The sequence below is a fragment of the Microcaecilia unicolor genome, chromosome 2 (genome assembly GCF_901765095.1).
Source record: "Microcaecilia unicolor chromosome 2, aMicUni1.1, whole genome shotgun sequence".
NCBI classification, from domain to species: Eukaryota; Metazoa; Chordata; class Amphibia; order Gymnophiona; family Siphonopidae; genus Microcaecilia; species Microcaecilia unicolor.
This window is the reverse complement of record NC_044032.1, coordinates 15785985-15806280: the sequence shown is the minus strand read 5'-3', so window position 1 is coordinate 15806280 and position 20296 is coordinate 15785985. Positions and strand designations below refer to the sequence as shown.

General features: G+C 44.6%; 1 protein-coding gene across 2 annotated transcripts in view; it reads left to right on the top strand.

Moving 5' to 3' along the window:
• Nucleotides 1-20296, top strand: part of LOC115462797 (long-chain-fatty-acid--CoA ligase ACSBG2-like) — a 257186-nt gene that overhangs the window by 99110 nt on the left and 137780 nt on the right. For both annotated transcript variants that reach the window (XM_030192806.1, XM_030192805.1), the window contains exons 9-13: nt 5580-5744; nt 9301-9482; nt 9691-9924; nt 10460-10677; nt 19681-19820. In XM_030192806.1, coding sequence (XP_030048666.1) covers nt 5580-5744; nt 9301-9482; nt 9691-9924; nt 10460-10677; nt 19681-19820 — 939 coding nt within the window. The remainder of the gene's footprint in view (nt 1-5579; nt 5745-9300; nt 9483-9690; nt 9925-10459; nt 10678-19680; nt 19821-20296) is intronic.

Sequence of the window (20296 nt, the reverse complement as noted above, 5' to 3'; positions counted from 1 at the left end):
AGAAACAGGGGTGACATGATACAGATGTTCAAATATTTGAAAGGTATTAATCCGCAAATGAATCTTTTCTGGAGATGGAGTGGTAGAACTAGAGGACATGAATTGAGGTTGAAGGGGGGCAGACTCAGGAGTAATGTCAGGAAGTATTTTTTCACGGAGAGGGTGGTGGATATGTGGAATGCCCTCCAGTGGGAGGTGGTGGAGATGAAAATGGTAATGAAATTCAAACATGCGTGGGATAAACACAAAGGAATCCTGTTTAGAAGAAATGGTTCCGTGGAATCTTAGCGGAGATTGGGTGGCAACGCCGGTAATTGGGAAACAAAACGGGAGCTGGGTAGACTTCTAATGTCTACGCCCTGATCGTAACTGGATATGGATGGGCTTGAGTGTAAATTTTAAGGGGCTTCGACGTTAGCTTCAGAATTTTTAATACAAGAACAGTGCTGGGCAGACATCTATGGTCTGTGCCCTGAGAAAGGCAAGGACAAATCAAACTCGGGTATACATATAAAGTATCACATACCAGGTAAAATGAGTTTATCTTGTTGGACAGACTGGATGGACCTTTATCTGCCATCATTTTCTATGTTACCCTTTGGGGTTCTACATGGAATGTTGCTACTAATTGGGATTCTGGAATCTTGTAACTCTTTAGGATTCCAGAATCTTCAGAACTTTTAATACAGGAACAGTGCTGGGTGGACTTCTACAGTTTGTACCCTGAGAATGGCAAGGACAAGTCAAACTCAGGTATAAAGTATCACATACCATGGAAATGAGTTTATCTTGTTGGGCAGACTGGATGGACCATACAGGTCTTTATCTGCCGTCATTTACTATGTTACTATGTAATTCTGTTCCCAAACTGGAACAGAAAACTACCCTGGCAAATTGAAAGGATTGTCTGACTTTCCAAAGCTGAAGGGATCAGATCTCTTGATAAAGCTTAAAGGATCACTGGTCTGCTCAAGCTGCAAGAATCAACTATTTTACAAGCTGAATCACCAAGCTGCATTGCCAAGTTGAAAGAGTCAGCTTTCTCATAAAGCTATAAAAATCATTTTTTTTTTTACCAAGCTGAAAGAATTAGCCTGTTTGTTGAACTGGAAGAGTAAGCTGTCTTTCTGTCTGTTTCAGCTGACAGTCAGCTGTCTGGCCATGCTAACAATCAGTGGTCTCGTCAATCTAAAAGATTCATCTTTCTCACCAGCACAAAAGCGTTGATTGTCTTCCTAGCCTTTCAGCAGTCAACTGTCTTACAAAAGCTGAATCAGTCACCTCTCTTGTCAAGGCTTACTCAGTGGCTTCTCTTGCCAGAGTGATTTGATCACCTATTTTCCTAAAGCTGATTCAGTCAGCTATTTTACCAAAGCTGCAATAGTTAGCTGTTTTCCCTAGCTGAAATGGTCAAGTGTTTCATTAATCTGAAATTTCAGCTGTGTTTCCAGGCTACCACATTCAGCAGTTTTCTCAGGCTGAATAAGTCAGCTGTATTCTCCAGCTGAAAGTATCAGCTGTGTTTCAAGCTAAATATGTCAGCTGTGTTTCAAGCTGAATACATCAGTTGTATTCTCAGGCTGAATAACTCAGCTATCCAATCAAGCTGACGAGGCTCATTTTCAAAGCACTTAGACTTTCTAATATGCCTCTGTCAGCTGCCTGGCCAAGCTGAACTGATCAGCTCTGTTATCTGGTTTCTCTGATTTTAAGTGCTTATGTCAGCTGTCTGGTCAAGCTGAACCGGTCAGCTGTGTTATCTGGTTTCTCTGGTTTTCAGCTCCATTTCAGCTTGCAATTTGAAACTGTCACTTGTATTTCAGGCATAAAGAGAGGACAATTTTTTTCTTAAACTTCTAGGTCCCACCCTTTATAGGTACTTCTTTGCTACATCCCAATATATCTGGACTGGCCTGCTATGAATGCTAAGGAAAGAACAATTAAATCTTACCTGATAATTTTCTTTCCTTTAGTCCCACCAGACCAGTCCAGAAACCCTCCCTGTTTGATTTTATTTTCTGCTATGCAGTGTTTTTTTTCCTCCTGCTCATTTTTTTTCTTGGCAGATTTCATTGCTTCTGCTTTTAAACTTTTTCAATGTGCTCTTCTCATATGCTTCCTGACTCGTTGAAATACCTGCATTTCAGCAGAATATATGCCTCCCATGTTGGTGTAGGTATTGGATAATGTGACATTTGTGTCAACTATTCAGGATTGAGTGTCAGTATGACATTGGTTGGTTATTTGAAATACTGAACATTCTATGGCTGCATAATACTCTTTTTTTTTATCATTTTACTTAATTACATTCACATTTATCACATAAATGTAAGGAAATACAGAAATAAATATAAAAAGGAAAACATTTTCTCTCAACAATATATATTTACATAATTGTCCACAATTGGAAGATCCAAGATCAGGAAAACAATCTTAAAGAAAATAAGAAAAACTCAAAATGGTTAATCTTACACTTCACATTTTCTGAGGGAGGAAGGTTAATCGGTTATTGCAGCCGGTACAGTGGTAACTGAAGGAAGTTGCTGCAGAGGATTCTTCATCTGTTTCCACAAACTCTTATAATTTCTTAGGTTCAAACAAATAAGTAATAAGGAAATAAAACACTTACAAGGGAATCGCGCTAGGAAGGTCCCACATAGGGCAATGATTCCTGGCTTAAAAGCCAAGACCTCACACCTCCCAGTCTGCGATTCCCTTGATGTGTCAGGAAATATATGCATCTTTGAACCCAAAAAACTATCAACCATGTATCGGAAATACAATTTCAAAACATTGTTCCTATCTAAATCAAAGACGAAAGTCACTAATAATACAACTCTATCTATAACTTCTGAATTTTCCAAAATGTCAGTTAAACTTACATCTCTTTTCTCTGAAAGAAGATTTTAAAGGAAATATAATTTTAGTCACCAAAAGGTGGCTATCAGAGTATCAGAGAAATATTTCTTCAAGAATTCAGTAGCTGATATATAGGATATTATAGGTAAATTTATCATTCTCAAGTTTTTTTCCCTTAATTGGTTCTCCAGAAATTCCAATTTTTACAAGAAAGATAACTATTCTTCATTACCAAATTGTCTGATTTTCATAGAGAAGCCATTTCTGTAATCAAAGTCTCTATTTTTATATCTTGGACTTCCACTTTGTTAGATAAGTATTACTATAAATTCTTTAACTCACATAGTGAAAAATTTTAAACATCTGAAGAAGAGAGCTATTCACATTCTGCTGCAGTTCCTATAGTACATCCATTATGACATTATTGGCTTCACCAAGTCCAATTTCTCCACAGAAACCGCTCCACATATCTTCGGGGGGAAGAGCTCACTCTCCAATCCCCCAGTTGGTTTATTATCCGAGTCAATGCTGTGCCAGGACCTCCTCGGGTCACGTGAAAATCCTAACCCACTTCGGGCGTTTCCATTATTGACCTCCATAGCGAAGCATTACTATTTCCGGGTCTTGGAGGAGTCGTGCCAACAGGGGGACTCAAAGTCACTCCCTCCACTGAGATTCGGCAATAAAGCCTTGTTGTTCCCCGAAGCAAGAACCGATATCCCCAACGTTATGACCCCAAATCTCTCCAAAATAGACTGAGAAGTGGTGGGAACCTCAGCCGTGTTCGAGGAGGACAGCACCATGGCTTTGCCTTTTCTCTTCCCCATTCTCTGGGGAGCGCGCCCTCTTCTTCAGGCATTCTGGTGTAAAACGGGAACTCAACTAGCGTACATCCTCCCTCAATGCCACCTTGGAACCTCCAGGTTGGGACACTCTTTGTCTGGTTTCTCCTCAGAGGCCTGTCTGATATGGGTAACCCTACAGCATAGCCCTCTTGAGTCATTGAAACACGGAAGCCCCTCCACCACTTACAAGGTGGTGTCCCTTCGGAGGGGGGCTGCATAATACTCTTAAGGGGAAAGTCACATAGAAACTCTTTTTTTCTCTGTCTCCACACTGTCTCTCACACACTCTATGGAAAATACTGCTGCTAAGATGATTCTTGAATATCGTAGATATAGAGTTGCACCATTATTGAATGAACGACATTGGTTGCCAGTTAAAGCCAGGATTGCGTATGAAATATCTTGCCTGGTTTTTAACTTTTTTTAAATGTTCAGAGTTTTGTTTACTTGTACAATTTATTAAATCATTAAACTTTCCATTTGACATCTAGAATTAGGGATAATAAACTTCCTGAGTACCCGGACGTTAGACATGTAACATCTAAATGTAATCACGGACGAGGAGTGTTTGGTGATCTACCGGAGGGTCGAGATACGGTGGAAGCATTGGAGCTACACGGAACAAGCGGCCCTGGAGAGATTGTGGAGGGGCAAAGCTCTGAACAGGCTGAGATCCAGGAAAAAGACCTGCATGGTCCATCCAGTCTGCCCAAGATAAACTCATGTGTATACCTTACCTTGATTTGTACCTGTCTTTCTCAGGGCACAGACCGTATAAGTCTGCCCAGCAGTTTTTCCTGCCTCCCAACCACCTGTCCCGCCTTCCAACCACCAACCCCTCTTCCCCCCACCTGCTCTGCCACCCAATTGTAGCTAAGCTTCTGAGGATCCATTCCTTCTGCACAGGATTCCTTTATGCACATCCTACGCATGTTTGAATTCCGTTACTGTTTTCATCGCCACCACCTCCCGCGGGAGGGCATTCCAAGCATCCACCACCCTCTCCGTGAAAAAATACTTCCTGACATCTTTCCTGAGTCTGCCCCCCTTCAATCTCATTTCATGTCCTCTCGTTCTACCGCCTTCCCATCTCTGGAAAAGATTCAGTGTGCTTGGTTTTGAGTGTATGGGAATGACGGCTGTGTTGGGGAGTGGAAACAGAGATTAACAAATGGGCTTCCTTGCTCGTGTGTAGTAATCGTCGTGCACCATGGCCGGAGTCGGAGAGGAGAGGGAGGGCGGTGGAACGGTGAGCGTGCGGCTGCGGGAGGGTGGGTGAGGGGGACTGTGGGTGGGGAGATGGGGTCCAGGGCCGATTTTGGTTGGTTTTGAGTGTAAGGGAATGACGGCTGCATTGGGGAGTGGAAACAGAGATTGCCCAATGACAATCCGATTTGTTGAGTGTCATTGCTCCGCCCTCAACATCATCACGTTGTGACACGGGGACGGGGCAGTCACTCATGCGATCTTGCAACTACAAATTTAGAACGTTGGAGGTGCCTTTTATATAGAGAGATAATGCTTTCCATATCAAGTGTTTTACTTTGATGTACATTTGTAATTATAAATTTAAAAAAAAAGAATAAAACTGGAGACTGTCCATGTGGAAACGGATAGTACTTGCCACTGATCCACAAGGACAGCCACAGGTGCTTTCTCTTTGTGGGAGGGCACGGGGGTCCCTGTTCTTGTCATTGGTGCTTGAGGTATTTGGTAATGATCTTTTACCTTGATGTGATGGTGCTGACGGCATCTGTGATATTAGATGCTTTATCCTGGTCTTGATACAGTCATTGCTGTGCAAAAATGCTCATCTTTATTCTGCCATGAACTGCTTGATGACAAGTGACCTCTTTCTTTTTGGGGGGGCACCAGCTGACCTGGTCGATAAGGACATTTGGAAACATGATGGGTTTAGGAGAAGATGAGGTGGTGGTCAGTTACCTACCATTAAGTCACATTGCAGCCCAGGTCTATGATCTCTGGATGACCATGATTTTTGGAGGGACCACTTACTTCGCCGAACCGGATGCCCTGAAGGTAAGGAAGAACCACCTTTGTCAGCAGAAATATCCTGAGCTCCCAAACACTGACAGAATCACGTGTACAGTACATTCAACCATTGAAAGCTTTAGTATCAGGAACTACAAGTGTCGCCCTGCTGTATTTTAAAGAATAAAATAAAAACTTTTTGAGAGAATTTTATAAAGCATCTTTTTCTCACTGTGCATCCGAATATGTACATATAAGTATGTTCACATACAAGATCATGCATACATATATGTATCTCTTGTGTCATTGTTCCCACGGATGTGGTATGGGTGAAGCTGGGGTTGAGTTGTGATATATATATATATATGTACAGAAAATGAGCCTTTTTCAACTGAAGGAAAACTCTGGAACGAGGGGGCATATGATGAAGTTAAGAGGGAATAGGCTTTGGAGAAATCTAAGGAAGTACTATTTCACAGAAAGGGTGGTGGAATGGCCTCCCGGTGGAGGTTGTGGAGTCGAGGAGTGTTCCAGACAGGGACCAGGTGGGGCCACGGGGGCATCGGCCCCCACAGATTTAGCCCTGCCCCCCCCCCCCCCCCCGCTTTCACCCCCCTGCCACATTCGACCTCCCCTCCCGCCGCCGCCAACCCTCCCCCACCGCCACCGTCAGGTACCTTTGCTGGCGGGGATCCCCAACCCCTGCCAGCTGAAGTCCTCTTCTGCGCCGGTCTCCGGTGCATTGCTGATCTGGATTCTGTTTCTGTGAGCCCTGACGTCCTGCATGTAGGAACGTGCAGGACGTCAGAACTCACAGAAACAGAATCCAGATCAGTGAACGCACTGGACTCGGAGACCGGCGCTGAAGGGGACTTCGGCTGGCGGGGGTTGGGGACCCCCACCAGCAAAGGTACCTGGCGGTGGCGGGGGAGGCTTGGAACTTGGTGGCGGCACCGGGGGAGGGGTCAAAAGTGGCAGGGGGGTCGGCAGCGTTGGGGAGGGGACTAAAATGTGCCCCCTCACCTCGGGCTCTGGACCCCCCCCTCTCGCAGGTCTGGCTACGCCCCTGGTTCCAGAATTTAAAAAGGCATGGGATAAGCATGTGGGATCGCTTAGGAAAAGGAAGAGTTAGGGGTTACAGAGGATGGGCAGACTGGATGGGTCATATGGCCTTTATCTGCCGTCATGTTTCTATATTTCTATAGTAACATAGTAAATGATGGCACATAAAGATCTCTAAATAAGTAAAAGGTTCTCAGTGCTTGTAGCAAATACACTTATAGGTCTTCGGAGGAAAAGGCCTCGAGAAACCCCTTGACTTATAAAAAGGTCAATAAGGAGTTGGACTTCCTCATCATCGGCCAGAAAAACCTCCGTATAGAATGCTATTTTACTTTACTGTAGTTTTAATTCAGACTTTAAAACTCAGCCAGTCAAAGATTAAATGAACTTAGCTTAATAGTCGATCTCTGTATTTTCTTGTTGACTTTGACCGTGATCAACGGCGGCCAGCGTTTCCGAGAATAGGAGCCAAATTTTCAAAATTATTGGGGGTGCTAAGCCCAATGGAAATAATCCCTCCCTGGACACATACAAGGAATGTTTCCAATATTGGGGGTGCTCAAGCACCCACAGCACCCACAGAGTCGGCTCCAATTTTCGAATTCGTATATTCTGCTTCAGGATCACTGGACAAACAATCTAAAATCAACTTGTAGTAAGACTTTTTCATATGTTCAACGTTATCTTACCAGCGTACTTACTGCCGCTCAGTTTTTCCAGCGGATGCAACAGAGACAACCCCTGGAAAAAAAATGGCGTGGTTTTTAAAGCCCAGCTGACGTCACACGCTGAAAAACAGTGATCAGCTAATTAGTGAATCAATTGCAAATCATTAGCGTTCACATTCATTAATCTTATAAAAAATGGATCCTGGGGTTGTCTCTGTTGCATCCACCGGCAAAACTGAGCAGCAGTAAGTACGCTGTTAAGGTAACTTTGAACATTCCACTATATCTTTTTTGAGATGCAGCGACCAGAATTGAACACAATATTCGAGGTGCGGTCACACCATGGAGCGATACAAAGGCATTATAACATCCTCATTTTTGTTTTCCATTCCTTTCCTAATAATACCTTTCTATTAGCTTTCTTAGCCACTGCCGCACACTGAGCAGAGGGTTTCAAAGTATCATCGACACCTAGATCCCTTTCTTGGTCTGCGACTCCTAACGTGGAATCTTGCATGACGTGGCTACAGGGCCGTGCCTAGGGTCTCCGGCGCCCCCCTGCAGTTGGCCTTGCCCCCCGAAAACGATCGCTACACTACCCACCCTCTTCTCCCCAGATCCTTTTCCTTTTTTTTTGTTTAAATTTACCTCTGTCCGGCGGCAGCGTAGCGTTAGTGAGAAGGAGGCGGCGCTCCCTACCCCGACGTGTCAGTCTTCCCTTCGCTCAGTGTCCTGCCTTCTTCTGATGTCATTTCTGATGTCAAAAGAAGGCGGAACTGAGCGAAGGGAAGAATGACACGTCGAGGCGGGGGAGCGCCGCCTCCTCACCAACGCTACGCTGCCGCCGGACAAAGGTAAATTTAAACAAAAAAAAAGGAAAAGGATCTGGGGAGAAGAGGGCGAGGTAAGCATGGTGCGGCGGGGCGCCCCCCAGAGGATGGCACCCTCTTGCCATGCTTACCTCGCTTACCGTGTTGGCACGGCCCTGCGTAGCTATAATTCGGGTTCCTCTTTCCCACAGGCATCACTTTGCACTTGCTCACATTAAACGTCATCTGCCATTTAGACTCCCAGTCCCGCGATTTAACGACTTTGAATAACTTTGTGTCATCAGCAAATTTAATTACCTCACTAGTTATTCCCATATCTAGATCATTTATAAATTTTGGCGGCACAATGTGGCTGCCAAACTTAGCCAGTCATGTGCTGCATATTCGTGAAGAACCACCAGTTATCCTATGTGACTTAGTAAAAGCGCCCCTAAGTGCGTTAATTGGCGCTAATTGGCCCTGATTTGTAGTTACACATGTAACTAATTAGATTGTAAGCTCTGTCGAGCAGGGACTGTCTCTTCATGTTCAAGTGTACAGCGCTGCGTACGTCTAGTAGCGCTATAGAAATGATAAGTAGTAGTAGTAGTAGTAGTTATCCACTAAGCATGGCTTGTTCAAGTGACCGTAGCACCCTGAGCCAACTTGAGGCTTGGCATCCTCTCATTAGCATGCCCCCTCCAGGTCTTCCTCCCCCCTCCATCCTACCTTTAAAGGCAGATTCCCTCTCCTGAACACCGACAGCTTTTCACCTGACACTACCCGCATCAGCCCCTGCGTCTTCCCTCTGCAGCACCCCTGTGGAAACAGGAAGTTATGTCAAAGAAGGGGCCGGGGTGGGATGGGAAAGAGAGCTAAAAATGAAGTCAGTTGATATTCTGAACTATTGATACCATTGTTTTTAAAGGAAGTGAGTATGTATCAGTTGAGGCACACGTGAGGAAGATGATGTAATACAAGTACAGATAACTAAATGATATTTTGACACTGAAGAACTTCCTTTGGTGCTTTTTACCCCTATCAATCATTTCTCTCTTGGTCTAGGGCTCTCTGATTACCACTCTGCAGGAAGTGCGTCCCACAGTATTCCTTGGGGTGCCGCGAGTCTGGGAGAAGATTCAGGAGAAGTTGAAGATCCTGGATGCTACATCATCCATCATCAAGAGGAAGACAACTGCTCGGGCTAGAGACATTGGCCTGCGGGTCAACTACAACCGTATGAATGGGTAAAGGACTCAGAGCTGCTAATTACATCATTAATGTGGCAGGTGGTGTGTGGTCAGAGCAGAATTTCCCATGAGAGATAAAATGGGACATTCTGTAGGCAGGAAGGGGGAAGAGGAATCACTATTGAGACAGTAGAGAGCTGAGTTGGGGGAACGCTAAGCAATATTCCGACACATATTATACTGTTATTTATCTGCTTTCTCTCAGGAATAACTCTGTACCCTGGGGCTACACACTGGCTCATTACCTGGTATTGAAGAAGATCCAGGCAGCTGTGGGTCTTGATCGCTGTCATACATGTAATACTGGAGCTGCTTCTATCTCTAAGGACACATTCGAGTACTTCATGAGTATCAACTTGCCGCTGTATGAGATCTATGGGATGAGTGAGAGCTCAGGACCACATGCTTTGTCAACACCAAATTCCATTTTACCCCCAAGGTCAGTGAGTCACTTATACTGACTCGTTCCTCCCTATCGTGAGAAGATCAGTCATAATTCAGGATATTTACTTATGTAGACTCATACCTTCCTTCCTATCGCCGAGTCATCAGGACCACATCCTTCTCCATCACTGTGGACTATCATGAGTGTATCTTATCCACGGTCATCTCCCTTCCTTGTCATTATCAAGTGAATTCTTTTATCCCTTATTGTTTTCATTTGGAGAGTGAGAAAGCAGGAACATACTCTACTCTGTAGACTTGGTCTCCCGAGGTCTTCCTCAGATCAGTGAACCAAAGGGGCATTCCATCTCCTATACTGCCTCGTCTCTCCTGTTCTATCACCTGAGAAGTGACAGAAAGGACAAAGACCAGAAGATATCTCAAGGTGGAATGTGTTAAAAAAATATAGGGTTTAAATATAGGGAGAGGCAGAGGAGTGAGGGATCCTGACGAATGCTTGTGTGCAACCAGTTGAAAGACGGAAGAGGCAGTTTTTAAATTCTAAGATTCCTTGTTTTCACTTTCCACAGCTGTGGTAAGAAGCTCCTGGGCTGCAGGATTCGAATTGATAAGCCAGACAAAGATGGTAATGGGGAGATTTGCTACTGGGGTCGAGATGTTTTCATGGGATATTTGAACATGAAGGAAAAGACTCTTGAGGCTTTGGATGAGGAAGGCTGGCTGCACTCAGGGGATATTGGGAAACTAGACCAACAAGGCTTCCTTTACATCACTGGCAGAATTAAAGGTAAGAAGCGCCTGGTTCAGGCAAAAATGGAGAGTTAATCAGAGACATATGGCAACCGGAACAGTCTTTGTTGATTTGACTTGGGTTGAGTTGGCAGTTCCTCAATTACCCATCAGTTTCTTCAGTGAACATAGCTTGTTATGATGAATTATCACTAGTTAGCTAGCAAGTTTTTTTAGGTACTTCTGTTCATTTGTGATTAAAATATACGATTTTCTTCTGAAAAATTGAAATGTTTTTAGTATTGGGATGATACTCTTCAACAAAGCTTACAAAAGTCAACCTCAGTGATACATATCATCCCTTAAACTACCCAAGCACACCAAAATCACCTCTCACACAACCTACCCAACATCTAAATCCTATTCTACCCCAGCTTTTGATCGACTGTATTTAAATCATGTATTGACTTTATCATAACCTTACTCTGTAAGCCACATTGAGCTGCAAAACGGTGGGAAAATGTGGGGTACAAATGCAATAAATATATATATATATATATATATATATATATATATATATATATATATATATATATATACTCTGCACATGGGTAGCATTGGGTAGCATGTAGTCCAGAATGGTGATTGGAGCATACCTTCTCCAATAGCTGGGATTAATTACTGGCTGTTTGACTCACGTTCATTGTCCTTGCTTTGACCAAATCTTGCATCTCCTGTTTCTATTTCTTTTTGATCACCGTTGCCTAAATGTTGTTCATCTGCAACCAATTACTTCATCATTAGTTATTATGGGGTCTAAAGGGGCTTCCAGCCTGGGCAAATCTTTAATAATCTGTGATAGACAGGCATTGGATAGGTCTCCTGAAAAATTAGACCTCCTGACATTTGATGTTGAGGTAGAAGCCTCCAATGATGAATAGACATCAATTTGGCCACATTCTCTACATTGGCTTTACTTCTTCATTTCTAACAATGCTGAGTTGAAGTTATTTATTTATTTAGATTTTGCTCACACCTTTTTCAGTAGTAGCTCAAGGTGAGTTACATTCAGGTACACTGGATATTTCTCTGTCCCAGGAGGGCTCACAATCTACGTTTGTACCTGAGGCAATGGAGGGTTAAGTGATTTGCCCAAGATCACAAGGAGCAGCAGTGGGATTTGAACCAGCAAGACCGGTGCTCTAACCACTAGGCCACTCCTCCACCCCAAAGAATCTTGTTAGTCTTTGGGGTTCTACATGGAATGTTCCTACTCTGAGATTCTGCATGGAATCTTGTCACTCTTTAGGATTCTAGAATCTTTATTTATTTAGATTTTGCTCACACCTTTTTCAGTAGTAGCTCAAGGTGAGTTACATTCTGGAACACTGGATATTTCTCTGTCCCGGGAGGGCTCACAATCTAAGTTTACTCATGTTTGTGCTTGTGCTCAAGTCTCTACAATCTCCATTCCCTGCTGCTAGTTCTCCTAGGATTTGATGCTCTTGTGAAGGTCAGTTCTATAACTGGATGCATCTATTTACGTGTGCCTGAACATGTAAATGCACTCATCGTTGCACTTATGTGCCACGCTATTCTGTAATGTCAGTGGTTAAATGCATATATAAGCTCTTAAAGGAAGAGAGTTCAAGGTAATGATGAGATGTAGTTCAGAAGCCCCCCCCCCCCCCCCCCAATATTTAAAACCATTTAATTAGCCAGGAATGGCTCCTGGCTAGTTAAATGGCCCATAACTGGCTAACCGGCAATATTCAGTGAGAGACAGCTGTTTATCTCCCGCTGAATATTGCCGGTCAGCGCTTAGCGGATAGCCAGTTATATTGCGTGAAATGACCAGCTATCCACCAATATTCAGCACATCACCGGCTACGTTTGGTGGCCAAATTAGGCCACCGAAATTGGGAGAATATCTTCGGCCAAGCTGATATTCAGCGCTGGCCGGTTAAATTTAAACCGGCCAAAATACACCCAGATATTCAATGCTAGCTGCTGGAAACAGCCCAGCATTGAATATCCGGGCCGAGTGCCGACCGGGGAAGTTAGTGGGGCTCCCTCCTGCTGTCTCAATGTCGGGCCCAAGGACCTTGGCTGTCAGCAAGTGAACCCATGTTGGAGAAAGGCGGTTTGGGAGATGTAACGAAGTAGATGGGGTTCAGAACACAGGCAAAGATAGTTGACCATTTGGAACCAGTTTGGAAAGCTGCCAGGAATGGAAGAAAAGTGAGACTGTAGAAACTTATAAGACAGGAATGACGCATAAAAGTGGGGTACAAGGGTTATTCTCAGGAACGTTAGCTCCTGAAGTGTAGATGGCAGATTAAAGCCCTGGGCCCTGTACTATTGAGGATCAGACCAGCAAAGAGAGGTAAATTTCAGGGTACATAAACCAGGCAGCAGAGACCTTTCTGCTTAAATCCACAGAGAGCAGACCGTCTCCAGAGTTTCAGTGACTCATAACTGCACAGTGCCGCTGAAAATCCGGTGTGACCACCGCACCATTATCCAGTTGGTTTCAAGGTGTTCTGGAGGCAGTGTCAGAGTGATGCTAGGATTTACCTGGTTAGCAGAGATATTCAGTCTAGATAAAGGGGGACAGCAAAAAGGCTGTTCCGTCTTTAAATGGGCTGTTATTTAGAGACTGGTCTGAATATCGGGCTGCACACGGATACCTTCCGGTGGCCGGCCAGGCCCAGATAGTCACTGTTCATGCTTGAATTAGGCCCAGGCCTTCAATATCTGGCCGATTTACTACTTGCAGCAGTCGGTGCCTTTAAATTCGCTGACCACCATGGGGTAACGATCAGGCTCTTACGTCTTTTGGAAATATAGCCTAAATTCAGCCCTGAAAATCATCACAAACGACCACCTAACCTTTCGCAGAAACCCGAAAACGCATCTGTTCAAAAAAGCATATCCCACTGATCCGACATAATCGCTGATTACTGCAACATAACATATCTGAAAGACAACAGGAACATAACTCATAACTTCCGTCTCTTGATCCTTTACGTGGTTAACCCACTTTAGCTTCACTTAACTAATCAATAACAAGAGCTTTGTATCTGTTTTACTGGAGTTGTAACCAGCTCTCTGGAATTATGTAAACCAAATTGAGCCTACAAGTATATGGGAAAATATGGGATACCAATGTAACAAATAAATAAATGTGTGTATGGGATGTAAAAACTCCTGATTAAAAGCCATGGTAAAGCATCTGCCTAGTAGATACCAGGGCAGGAAATCTGAACTGGAGACAGACAAGTTGAGGTATAACTTTATTACTTGTTGGCGATCTACCTTAAGTGACGTTATGAAAGGGCATTGCATGTCTGCTGGGAAAGTTACTGACCCAGAGCCTGTCATGAAGTATCCTGCTAGATTATCATTAATATAACGAAGCCTGTAGTAGAGAGGGTTAGACGTACTGTAAAGGGATCCGCTTCCTCCACTCTGGGTTGGAGCCGGCAGCCCTGTTAGGCTCACAGGTTTCCAGCAAAGAACCAGACTGCCATATGGACTTAAGACCAAAGTGCTTTATTCTCAATTCAGTTCCACTCTCAAAATTGAAGTGCAGTTCACAAACAGGGTTCAGGCCGGGTTCCAAACTCCAGCCAACATTCAGTTCCTTAACAGTTCAGGCCCACTTCCTTTGCACTACCTTCCCCTCTCCCTCAGAAGGGCTCAATCAAAGTTCAGCCTGCTGTTCTATGCATCCCAGTAATTCAACCCTTTCACAAACAGTCTCTTCAAATGAAACCACTACTTAATGCCCCTGTCCTCTTCACAACACCCAGGAGGACCCTGTACCAAACAGGGCTGGCAGCTTTCCTCCTACCTCACAGCACCACACCCCTGTGGCCTCGCACACTGCCTTCACGTGCTGGTCAGGGTTACATCTACATTCTCACACTCCATGGCAGCTTACTCTTCCCCCCACCCCTCCAGGGAAGCTCCAGTGGCAGGCCTTTCCTGTCCTCCACTTACTCCATGGCAGCTTCTCCCTCCATCAGTTTCCTCTCCTTCCTGGTGGCTGGGAGCCACCCAGAAATCTCTCCCCCCTCTCACAGCTGGAGGGAATTATATCCTGGCGATTCAGCTAAGGGACTGAGCTTCACCTTCCCTTCTCCCTCTAGTGGGGAAGAGAGTAACCGGCTCCCCTAGCACTGAGTCACTGCTCCCCCTGCTGGGGTTGGAAATCCGTTCCACCCTTTTGGGGCTACCCTCCTCGCTCCTGCTTGCAAGGGCTTCTGGGAACCATAGTTCAGGGATTAGCTGGTTCTCTGTGGGGCCCCCAAGTGCTAGCTTTGTCACAGTACTAAGAGCTGTACATCAAATACTCATAGGCTGTAGTCTGTACTAAGTAGGGTCAAACCACTTGAGAATGAGAATTTTATTGCTTAGTTAAGTAAATAGTAGTCAACACCTGGGAAGCTGATGCCACTGTAAAAGCCATAGACTGTGGTCTGTCTTATGGAAGGTCAGAATAGCTCAGAGTGGGAACTTTATTGCCTGTTAGTACATAAGTAGTGCCATACTGGGAAAGACCAAAGGTCCATCTAGCCCAGCATCCTGTCACCGACAGTGGCCAATCCAGGTCAAGGGCACCTGGCACGCTCCCCAAACGTAAAAACATTCCAGACAAGTTATACCTAAAAATGCGAAATTTTTCCAAGTCCATTTAATAGCGGTCTATGGACTTGTCCTTTAGGAATCTATCTAACCCCTTTTTAAACTCCGTCAAGCTAACCGCCCGTACCACGTTCTCCGGCAACGAATTCCAGAGTCTAATTACACGTTGGGTGAAGAAAAATTTTCTCCGATTCGTTTTAAATTTACCACACTGTAGCTTCAACTCATGCCCTCTAGTCCTAGTATTTTTGGATAGCGTGAACAGTCGCTTCACATCCACCCGATCCATTCCACTCATTATTTTATACACTTCTATCATATCTCCCCTCAGCCGTCTCTTCTCCAAGCTGAAAAGCCCTAGCCTTCTCAGCCTCTCTTCATAGGAAAGTCGTCCCATCCCCACTATCATTTTCGTCGCCCTTCGCTGTACCTTTTCCAATTCTACTATATCTTTTTTGAGATACGGAGACCAGTACTGAACACAATACTCCAGGTGCGGTCGCACCATGGAGCGATACAACGGCATTATAACATCCGCACACCTGGACTCCATACCCTTCCTAATAACACCCAACATTCTATTCGCTTTCCTAGCCGCAGCAGCACACTGAGCAGAAGGTTTCAGCGTATCATCGACGACGACACCCAGATCCCTTTCTTGATCCGTAACTCCTAACGCGGAACCTTGCAAGACGTAGCTATAATTCGGGTTCCTCTTACCCACATGCATCACTTTGCACTTGTCAACATTGAACTTCATCTGCCACTTGCACGCCCATTCTCCCAGTCTCGCAAGGTCCTCCTGTAATCGTTCACATTCCTCCTGCGACTTGACGACCCTGAATAATTTTGTGTCATCGGCGAATTTAATTACCTCACTAGTTATTCCCATCTCTAGGTCATTTATAAATACATTAAAAAGCAACGGACCCAGCACAGACCCCTGCGGGACCCCACTAACTACCCTCCTCCACTGAGAATACTGGCCACGCAATCCTACTCTCTGCTTCCTATCTTTCAACCAGTTCTTAATCCATAATAATACCCTACCTCCGATTCCATGACTCTGCAATTTCTTCAGGAGTCTTTCGTGCGGCACTTTGTCAAACGCCTTCTGAAAATCCAGATATACAATATCAACCGGCTCCCCATTGTCCACATGTTTGCTTACCCCCTCAAAAAAATGCATTAGATTGGTGAGGCAAGACTTCCCTTCACTAAATCCGTGCTGACTTTGTCTCATCAGTCCATGTTTTTGTATATGCTCTGCAATTTTATTCTTAATAATAGCCTCCACCATCTTGCCCGGCACCGACGTCAGACTCACCGGTCTATAATTTCCCAGATCTCCTCTGGAACCCTTCTTAAAAATCGGAGTAACATTGGCTACCCTCCAGTCTTCCGGTACTACACTCGATTTTAGGGACAGATTGCATATTTCTAACAGTAGCTCCGCAAGTTCATTTTTTAGTTCTATTAATACTCTGGGATGAATACCATCAGGTCCCGGTGATTTACTACTCTTCAGCTTGCTGAACTGACCCATTACATCCTCCAAGGTTACAGAGAATTTGTTTAGTTTCTCCGACTCCCCCGCTTCAAATATTCTTTCCGGCACCGGTGTCCCCCCCAAATCCTCCTCGGTGAAGACCGAAGCAAAGAATTCATTTAATTTCTCCGCTACGGCTTTGTCCTCCTTGATCGCCCCTTTAACACCATTTTCGTCCAGCGGCCCAACCGACTCTTTGGCCGGTTTCCTGCTTTTAATGTATCTAAAAAAATTTTTACTATGTATTTTTGCTTCCAACGCTAATTTCTTCTCAAAGTCCTTTTTTGCCCTCCTTATCTCCGCTTTGCATTTGGCTTGGCATTCCTTATGATCTATCCTGTTACTTTCAGTTGGTTCTCTTCTCCACTTTCTGAAGGATTATTTTTTGGCTCTAATGATTTCCTTTATCTTACTGTTTAGCCACGTCGGCTGACGTTTAGTCTTTTTTCCCTTTTTTCTAATACGTGGAATATATTTGTCCTGAACCTCCAGGATGGTGTTTTTAAACAGCATCCACGCCTGATGCAAGTTTTTTACTCTGCGAGCTGCTCCTTTCAGTCTTTTTTTCACCATTTTTCTCATTTTGTCGTAATCACCTTTTCTATAGTTAAACGCTAGCGTACTTGATTTCCTAGTTTCACTTCCTTCAATGCCAATATCAAAACCGATCATATTATGATCACTGTTATCAAGCGGCCCTCGTATCGTTACCCCCTGCACTAGATCATGAGCACCACTAAGGACTAAGTCTAGTATTTTTCCTTCTCTTGTCGGCTCCTGAACTAGCTGTTCCATGAAGCTGTCCTTGATTTCATCAAGAAATCTTATGTCCCTTGCGTGTACAGATGTTACATTAACCCAGTCTATATGCGGGTAATTGAAATCCCCCATTATTATTGTGTTGCCCAGTTTGTTTGCGTCCCTGATTTCCTTTAACATTTCCGCATCCGTCTGTTCGTCCTGGCCACGCGGACGGTAGTACACTCCTATCACTATCCTTTTCCCCTTTGCACATGGAATTTCAATCCACAGTGATTCCAAGGAGTGTTTTGTTTCCTGCAGAAGTGCATTATGGATTAAGTTGTGCAAGGAGGGGGGGGGGGGCTGTATGTTAGCAGTGAAAACTATTGATTAGAAGCCTATGGTGAAGCATCCACCCAACTGTGTAACTAAAGCCCATAAATAGTTCACCAGCATCCTAGAAAGGAGAAGACCTTTGACTTGAAAGTCTACCTAGTAGAACCAAGCTGTGACCACCAGCATCTTCATCGGTGGAAAAGGGAAGACATTGCTGGGTACTTGATCAAGAGAACTTACCTAGAAGGATCAGCCTTTGACACATTTCAAATGTATTCTTGATATGCCAAACTCAAGTTTCAGGGCAAAAAAATCCCCAGATGGAGTCCTCCAGGTCAGCAGGTTTTGAAAGCCAATGAAATCTTTATCATCAGGAGCCTTCTGATCACCTGTCTTCCTGCTGTGCAAATGGGTTGAATTCTGAATAAAACACTTATATATATAGGGTAATCTTGAAATAATGTGTCTATTGATCTGATGATGGGTGAGAATATACGTCATGTAAAAATGTAAGAAGGTTTCATTTGCCTAAGATGAGAATCAGATGGGTGAAAGATATGTGAGAATTAGGAGAAGGAAGAAGGAAAGGGGATAGGATCTGATATATTGCCTTTCTGTGGTTACAATCAAAGCAGTTTATATATTATATACAGGTATTTATTTTGTACCTAGGGCAACAGAGGGTTAAGTGACTTGACCAGAATCACAAGGAGCTGCAGGGGAAATTGAACCCAGTTACCCTGGCTCTCAGGCCACTGCACTAACCATTAAGCTATTCCTCCACTCTGTAAGCAGCGTTACTACTGACTACTACTACTAATCATTTCTATAGCGCTACTAGATGTATGCAGCACTATACACATTATATACAGGTACTTTTCTCTGTCCCTAGGGGACTCGCAATCTAAGGTTTTTTTTGTACTTGGAGCAATGGAGGGGTAACTGACTTGCCCAAGGTCACGTCACTTAACCCTCTGTTGCCTTAGGTACAAAATAAATACCTGTATATAATATATAAACTGCTTTGATTGTAACCACAGAAAGGCAATATATCAGATCCTATCCCCTTTCCTTCTTCCTCAGGAGCTTAGCCGAGATTGGGTGGCAGAGCCAGTGGTGGGAGGAGGGGCTGGTGGTTGGGAGGCGGGGATAGTGCTGGGCAGACTTATACGGTCTGTGCCAGAGCCGGTGGTGGGAGGCGGGGCTGGTGGATGGGAGGCGGGGATAGTGCTGGGCAGACTTATACGGTCTGTGCCAGAGCCTGTGGTGAGAGGCGGGGCTGGTGGATGGGAGGCGGGGATAGTGCTGGGCAGACTTATACAGTCTGTGCCAGAGCCGGTGGTGGGAGGCGGGGCTGGTGGATGGGAGGCGGGGATAGTGCTGGGCAGACTTATATGGTCTGTGCCAGAGCTGGTGGTGGGAGGCGGGGCTGGTGGTTGGGAGGCGGGGATAGTGCTGGGCAGCCTTATATGGTCTGTGCCAGAGCTGGTGGTGGGAGGCGGGGCTGGTGGATGGGAGGCAGGGATAGTGCTGGGCAGACTTGTACGGTCTGTGCCCTGAAGAAGACAGGTACAAATCAAGGTAGGGTATACACAAAAAGTAGCACATATGAGTTGATCTTGTTGGGCAGACTGGATGGACCGTGCAGGTCTTTTTTTGCCGTCATCTACTATGTTACTATGTAAGTGACTTACCCAAGGCCCAAGCATTAATATCTACTGGACTAAGCACTGTGTTAGAAGTACAAAACTTTCTGTTGATAATGTAATTTCTGATTGGTTTCAGAGCTAATCATTACATCAGGAGGTACAAATGTTACACCTGTCCCAATTGAGGAGAGTGTAAAGAAGGAGGTGCCAATCATCAGCAATGCCATGCTGATCGGAGACAACAGGAATTTTCTGTCTATGCTGATCACCCTGAAGGTGAGGGGAGAAAAGCGTAATAATGTGACCCTGGAATACATAGAAAATTCCCAGTCTTTCTTTCTGAACATTCTGGAGCATCACAAATGTCCACTCCTCATTTTCTGCTAAGTCAACTACTACTATTAATCATTTCTATAATTCTACTAGACTTAGGCAGCACTGTACACATTCTATGCAGGTACTTTCTCTGTCCCTAGAGGGCATCACTGTACACATTCTATGCAGGTACTTTCTCTGTCCCTAGAGGGCAGCACTGTACACATTCTATGCAGGTACTTTCTCTTTCCCTAGATGGCAGCCCTGTACACATTCTATGCAGGTATTTTCTATGACCTTAGAGGGCAGCGCTGTACACATTCTGTGCAGGTATTTTCTCTGACCTTAGAGGGCAGCGCTGTACACATTCTATGCAGGTACTTTCTCTGTCCCTAGAGGGCAGCCCTGTACACATTCTATGCAGGTATTTTCTATGA